The sequence below is a fragment of the Dendrobates tinctorius genome, unplaced genomic scaffold, assembly GCF_039654945.1.
Source record: "Dendrobates tinctorius isolate UK_male_01 unplaced genomic scaffold, ASM3965494v1 ptg000054l, whole genome shotgun sequence".
Classification (NCBI taxonomy): Eukaryota; Metazoa; Chordata; class Amphibia; order Anura; family Dendrobatidae; genus Dendrobates; species Dendrobates tinctorius.
In genome coordinates this window covers 4,507,520-4,514,486 of record NW_027361722.1, presented here as the reverse complement: position 1 = coordinate 4,514,486, position 6,967 = coordinate 4,507,520, and the positions used below count along the sequence as shown (strand labels likewise).

The 6,967-nt window shown below is 56.5% G+C and overlaps 1 protein-coding gene across 5 annotated transcripts in view; it reads right to left on the bottom strand.

The window, feature by feature from the left end:
• Positions 1–4,011: 4,011 nt before the first annotated feature.
• ATP6V1A (ATPase H+ transporting V1 subunit A) overlaps positions 4,012–6,967 on the bottom strand; it is a 54,306-nt gene continuing 51,350 nt past the window's right edge. For all 5 annotated transcript variants that reach the window (XM_073577049.1, XM_073577050.1, XM_073577047.1 and 2 more), the window contains exon 16: positions 4,012–6,877. In XM_073577049.1, coding sequence (XP_073433150.1) covers positions 6,785–6,877 — 93 coding nt within the window. In that variant the 3' untranslated portion in view covers positions 4,012–6,784. The remainder of the gene's footprint in view (positions 6,878–6,967) is intronic.

Below are 6,967 nucleotides of genomic sequence, written 5' to 3'. Positions count from 1 at the left end.
TCACCTCTGTGGCCCCCCGGTATCATGTGGCCCCCGCTCTCACCTCTGTGGTCCCCGGTATCATGTGGCCCCCGCTCTCACCTCTGTGGTCCCCCGTATCATGTGGCCCCCGCTCTCACCTCTGTGGTCCCCGCTGTCACCTCTGTGGTCCCCGGTATCATGTGGCCCCCGCTCTCACCTCTGTGGCCCCCGGTATCATGTGGCCCCCGCTCTCACCTCTGTGGCCCCCGGTATCATGTGGCCCCCGCTCTCACCTCTGTGGCCCCCGGTATCATGTGGCCCCCGCTCTCACCTCTGTGGTCCCCGGTATCATGTGGCCCCCGCTCTCACCTCTGTGGTCCCCCGTATCATGTGGCCCCCGCTCTCACCTCTGTGGCCCCCGGTATGATGTGGCCCCCGCTCTCACCTCTGTGGTCCCCGCTGTCACCTCTGTGGTCCCCGGTATCATGTGGCCCCCGCTCTCACCTCTGTGGCCCCCGGTATGATGTGGCCCCCGCTCTCACCTCTGTGGCCCCCGCTCTCACCTCTGTGGTCCCCGGTATCATGTGGCCCCCGCTCTCACCTCTGTGGCCCCCGGTATCATGTGGCCCCCGCTCTCACCTCTGTGGTCCCCCGTATCATGTGGCCCCCGCTCTCACCTCTGTGGCCCCCGGTATGATGTGGCCCCCGCTCTCACCTCTGTGGCCCCCGCTCTCACCTCTGTGGTCCCCGGTATCATGTGGCCCCCGCTCTCACCTCTGTGGCCCCCGGTATCATGTGGCCCCCGCTCTCACCTCTGTGGTCCCCCGTATCATGTGGCCCCCGCTCTCACCTCTGTGGTCCCCGGTATCATGTGGCCCCCGCTCTCACCTCTGTGGCCCCCGGTATGATGTGGCCCCCGCTCTCACCTCTGTGGCCCCCGCTCTCACCTCTGTGGCCCCCGGTATCATGTGGCCCCCGCTCTCACCTCTGTGGCCCCCGGTATCATGTGGCCCCCGCTCTCACCTCTGTGGCCCCCGGTATCATGTGGCCCCCGCTCTCACCTCTGTGGTCCCCCGTATCATGTGGCCCCCGCTCTCACCTCTGTGGCCCCCGGTATCATGTGGCCCCCGCTCTCACCTCTGTGGCCCCCGGTATCATGTGGCCCCCGCTCTCACCTCTGTGGTCCCCGGTATCATGTGGCCCCCGCTCTCACCTCTGTGGTCCCCCGTATCATGTGGCCCCCGCTCTCACCTCTGTGGCCCCCGGTATCATGTGGCCCCCGCTCTCACCTCTGTGGCCCCCGGTATCATGTGGCCCCCGCTCTCACCTCTGTGGCCCCCGGTATCATGTGGCCCCCGCTCTCACCTCTGTGGTCCCCCGTATCATGTGGCCCCCGCTCTCACCTCTGTGGTCCCCGCTCTCACCTCTGTGGTCCCCGGTATGATGTGGCCCCCGCTCTCACCTCTGTGGTCCCCGCTCTCACCTCTGTGGTCCCCGGTATGATGTGGCCCCCGCTCTCACCTCTGTGGTCCCCGGTATGATGTGGCCCCCGCTCTCACCTCTGTGGCCCCCGGTATGATGTGGCCCCCGCTCTCACCTCTGTGGCCCCCGGTATGATGTGGCCCCCGCTCTCACCTCTGTGGTCCCCGGTATGATGTGGCCCCCGCTCTCACCTCTGTGGCCCCCGGTATGATGTGGCCCCCGCTCTCACCTCTGTGGTCGGGCTCTGCTCTGCTTCTTCTGCAGTTTCCTCCATTCCCGGAGATGCTGAGGATGGCTGTTGCTAGGAGACACGGACTCCATAGAGGCTTCTGCCCGAGCAGCGGTCTCCATGGCGACCAACCGGAACTGACACTTCTTGGATCCTCAGCAGCTGTGAAGCATCGTGAGCACTGCCCCCTGGTGGCCGCACAGGGCAGAGGCCCAGACACACAGCGACGGGAAGAGCGGAGCTTCAAGAGGGAGACACGTGACCACACCGAGGCCACTGCTGGGGGATGCCCCATCGGTATCATAAAGAAGTTCTGCAGCTGCTGAGGTGTATGATGAGGTTCTTCTGCTGCTGAATTATGTATTATGAGGTTCTTCAGCAGCTGAGGTGTATGATGAGGTTCTGCAGCAGTTGAGGTGTATGATGAGGTTCTGCTGCAACTGAAGTGTATATAATGAAGTTCTGCAGCAGCTGAGGTGCATGACGAGGGTCTGCAGCAGCTGCAGTATATGATGAGGTTCTGCAGCAGCTGAGGTGTAGTTGGAGGTTTCTCCCCATGATTTTTGGGATAATCTGCTGGGTCGGTCGGTCGTGGATGGTAATAATCGCAGCTGATCAGATATCTCCGAAGATGAATATTATGTAGGGGAGCCCCGAGTGACCCCACAAGATCAGTGCACATCGCTCCTGAAATCCTCTGTGCTGCTGGGATCCAGTGCCTTCCACTGTGTAACTCTCCTGAAATCCTCTGTGCCTGCGGAGCTCCGGCTGCTTTCTACCATGTCACTCACAGTCTGAGCTTTCTTTCCTGAAATCCTCTGTGCCTGCGGAGCTCCGGCTGCTTTCTACCATGTCACTCACAGTCTGAGCTTTCTTTCCTGAAATCCTCTGTGCCTGCGGAGCTCCGGCTGCTTTCTACCATGTCACTCACAGTCTGAGCTTTCTTTCCTGAAATCCTCTGTGCCTACGGAGCTCCGGCTGCTTTCTACCATGTCACTCACAGTCTGAGCTTTCTTTCCTGAAATCCTCTGTGCCTGCGGAGCTCCGGCTGCTTTCTACCATGTCACTCACAGTCTGAGCTTTCTTTCCTGAAATCCTCTGTGCTGCTTTCCACCATGTCACTCACAGTCTGAGCTTTCTTTCCTGAAATCCTCTGTGCCTGCGGAGCTCCGGCTGCTTTCTACCATGTCACTCACAGTCTGAGCTTTCTTTCCTGAAATCCTCTGTGCCTGCGGAGCTCCGGCTGCTTTCTACCATGTCACTCACAGTCTGAGCTTTCTTTCCTGAAATCCTCTGTGCTGCTTTCTACCATGTCACTCACAGTCTGAGCTTTCTTTCCTGAAATCCTCTGTGCCTGCGGAGCTCCGGCTGCTTTCTACCATGCCACTCACAGTCTGAGCTTTCTTTCCTGAAATCCTCTGTGCCTGCGGAGCTCCGGCTGCTTTCTACCATGTCACTCACAGTCTGAGCTTTCTTTCCTGAAATCCTCTGTGCCTGCGGAGCTCCGGCTGCTTTCTACCATGTCACTCACAGTCTGAGCTTTCTTTCCTGAAATCCTCTGTGCTGCTTTCCACCATGTCACTCACAGTCTGAGCTTTCTTTCCTGAAATCCTCTGTGCCTGCGGAGCTCCGGCTGCTTTCTACCATGTCACTCACAGTCTGAGCTTTCTTTCCTGAAATCCACTGTGCTGCTTTCTACCATGTCACTCACAGTCTGAGCTTTCTTTCCTGAAATCCTCTGTGCCTGCGGAGCTCCGGCTGCTTTCTACCATGCCACTCACAGTCTGAGCTTTCTTTCCTGAAATCCTCTGTGCCTGCGGAGCTCCGGCTGCTTTCTACCATGTCACTCACAGTCTGAGCTTTCTTTCCTGAAATCCTCTGTGCCTGCGGAGCTCCGGCTGCTTTCTACCATGTCACTCACAGTCTGAGATTTCTTTCCTGAAATCCTCTGTGCCTGCGGAGCTCCGGCTGCTTTCTACCATGTCACTCACAGTCTGAGATTTCTTTCCTGAAATCCTCTGTGCCTGCGGAGCTCCGGCTGCTTTCTACCATGTCACTCACAGTCTGAGCTTTCTTTCCTGAAATCCTCTGTGCCTGCGGAGCTCCGGCTGCTTTCTACCATGTCACTCACAGTCTGAGCTTTCTTTCCTGAAATCCTCTGTGCCTGCGGAGCTCCGGCTGCTTTCTACCATGTCACTCACAGTCTGAGCTTTCCTTTATAAAGCTTAGTCTGTGACTTACTACAGATAAGCGCACCCTCCTGAAACCCTCTGTGCTGCTGGGGATTTCAGTTCCGTGCGACACCAGATGATGTGACCGATCAAAAAAATAAAACCGTCTTTTACATTTAAATTTACATTTTATTCTCAAGAATTTGAACAACTTTACACAAACTTCAAGTCATAAACCAGAGCGGTACTGTCTCTTTAAATCTTTTTTTCTGTAACTTTTACAGCTTGATAGGAAAATGAACAAAAAACAAAACAAAGAACAGAAGCAAGAGCCACATACAAGAAAAACACCAAAACTAATACCCAGGGGCTGCTCACAGCGGCGCCCCCTGCAGGGAGCCCACCGACAGTACAATAAATACACATCTATCAGCTTTACATATCTTGCTTTTCAAGGGGTCAGTCATCCCCCTCCGATGGGGGCAGGAGGGCATCTGGGGGGATACACCACAAATGACCAGACACGGGGGAGGAGGGGATGGCGCTTACAGTGATTTCATGAGCATTATCTGCTGGTACACGGGGGGGAGGTGAGGGAGGAGGTATACCGGGCACAATCCTCAGTGCGCCAGCGGGCAAGATCTGGGCATCTGCACAGAGATACACGATAAGAGGAAATGTCTGCAGTCACCACTAGGGGGAGCCCAGCGAGTATATATTTATTCAGGCACCACTAGGGGGAGCTCACTGCGCATAGATTTTTACAGCCACATCTAATGGGAGCTCACTGTGAATAGACTTATAAAGTCGCCACTAGGGGGAGCTCAATGCGAATAGAGTTATAAAGTCACCACTAGGGGGAACTCACTGCCAATAGATTTATATAGTAGTCTCCTAGTGGTTGCTGCAGGTAACATGTAACTCGAGTCTATGCAGGTCTTAAAAAAAAAACAAAAAAAAAACTAACAAATGTTGCTGATGGCATGAAGTGTCAGCGAGACTCACACAGAACAGGCTTTCAGCCCATGCAGGATTTTCTTTCTCTGACTACAAGCAGAGATCTTAAAAATGGTGCAGAATAGAAACTATCACTATAGAAAGTTGCAGATCTCTAGATGAGCGCCATTCTCTTTGCTCTGCGTCTCGCTGGCGTCAGTAACTCTGCGGCCTACCTCTCTATAGTGTTAGAAAGCGACTGCAGACATTATAAATCCCGGCCGGGACGCAGCGTTACCTCCTTGTGCACAATACCGTGTGCTCCGGACGACGGGGGCGGAACAGGACGAGAGAAGTTCTGCAACTTTCCAGAGTATTTAGCCCTTCAAACACAGTTTACAAGATCTCTGCTTACTGTCAGCAAATAGGAACCGCACCGACTCTTCCTAATGCAAGACCCCGACCCTGCTCGCAGCTGAGCCCCCAACCCTGACCCGGCGGAGGCCCGGCGTGCGGCTGAGCCCCCAACCCTGACCCGGCGGAGAGCCACGGCACGCGGCTGAGCCCCCAACCCTGACCCGGCGTAGAGCCACGGCACGCGGCTGAGCCCCTGACCCGGTGGACAGCCACGGTGCGCGGCTGAGCCCCCAACCCTGACCCGGCGGAGAGCCACGGCACGCGGCTGAGCCCCCAACCCTGACCCGGCGGAGACCCACGGCACGCGGCTGAGCCCCCAACCCTGACCCGGTGGACAGCCATGGCGCGCGGCTGAGCCCCCAACCCTGACCCGGCGGAGAGCCACGGCACGCGGCTGAGCCCCCAACCCTGACCCGGCGGAGAGGCTCGGCACGCAGCTGAGCCCCCAACCCTGACCCGGCGGAGAGGCCCGGCGCGCGGCTGAGCCCCCAACCCTGACCCGGCGGAGAGGCCCGGCGCGCAGCTGAGCCCCCAACCCTGACCCGGCGGAGAGCCACGGCACACGGCTGAGCCCCCAACCCTGACCCAACAGAGGGCCCTGGCGCACGGCTGAGCCCCCAACCCTGACCTGGCGGAGATTTCGTACAGTGTCTGGACATATAACATGGTGGATGTGGGGGCACAGACGTGGCAGACAACATGGCTGCAGCGCTCACATAACAGCACGATCGTCAGAAACGCTGATTGCTGGTCAGTCAGGGGCACGGGGGGGGGGGGGGAGGAATCGTGGTACAGTGACCGGGTTGTTCCGGCAGCACAAAGCTCGGGTCATATATTAGAGAACTGCTTAAAGGGCAATCCCCCATTACATTATTGTCCAATTTCTACATCCGGGATGATTTACGATACTCTGCAGACATTGACCGTGAAGCTACTCCAGCGATTTCCAGATCAATGCAGTGGGGGATTTATTAAGCAATTTCACAAAAAAGTTGACAAATTCTTCTGGAATTAGTAGGATACATATATATATACCCACCCACAGCTTGGCTCAGATTACTGTGCAACGCAGGGATATACACAAACCACAGAAGGAGAATACTGATGGAGGAACTACAAGGCCCAGCATGTACCCTCATTCGGGAAAGCCTAGTCCCCAATGATGCTGGAATGTGCAGAGCAGTAATCGGCAACCTGTGGCAAAAGTACAACTCCAAGGTAAGCCTGCTGCGGCTATCAGGGCATGCTGGGAGTTGTAGTTGCAGATCACTGGGGTGGAGGACGACCCTGCTCGGCATTACTGACTTACACGATGGTCAATAGCTGCCAGGTTAAGACAAGGTACATAAAGCGGCAACAACTGCAGCTGCGTCTCCCCCCTCCCCAGCATCTGCTCTACAATAAGAACATTCATTGACCACAGGAAGGGGGCGACAGCTACACACGCTGCCATTAAACTGCTGGAATGGACGTGAAGGGTTTCGGGGCTACTACACAAGGAAGGGTGGTGTGTCTGGGAGATGTACAGGGGCCCCCGTCTTGATGCAGCAGCTGGAGGTCTGAGATGATGGGGGTCGCTCTATGGCGATTAGTCTTCTAGGCTGCGGAAGGCGTTCTGCATGTCTTCCAGGAGCTGGTTGTAGTCGGCCTTTATCTTGGCTTCCCCTTCTTTGGTCGGGTCCTGGAACAAAAAAAAAAAAAAAAACAGACGTCACAAATGAGCAAAAACGGAAAATTCTGTGGAGCGTGTTGCATGACGGACCGCCGCCGC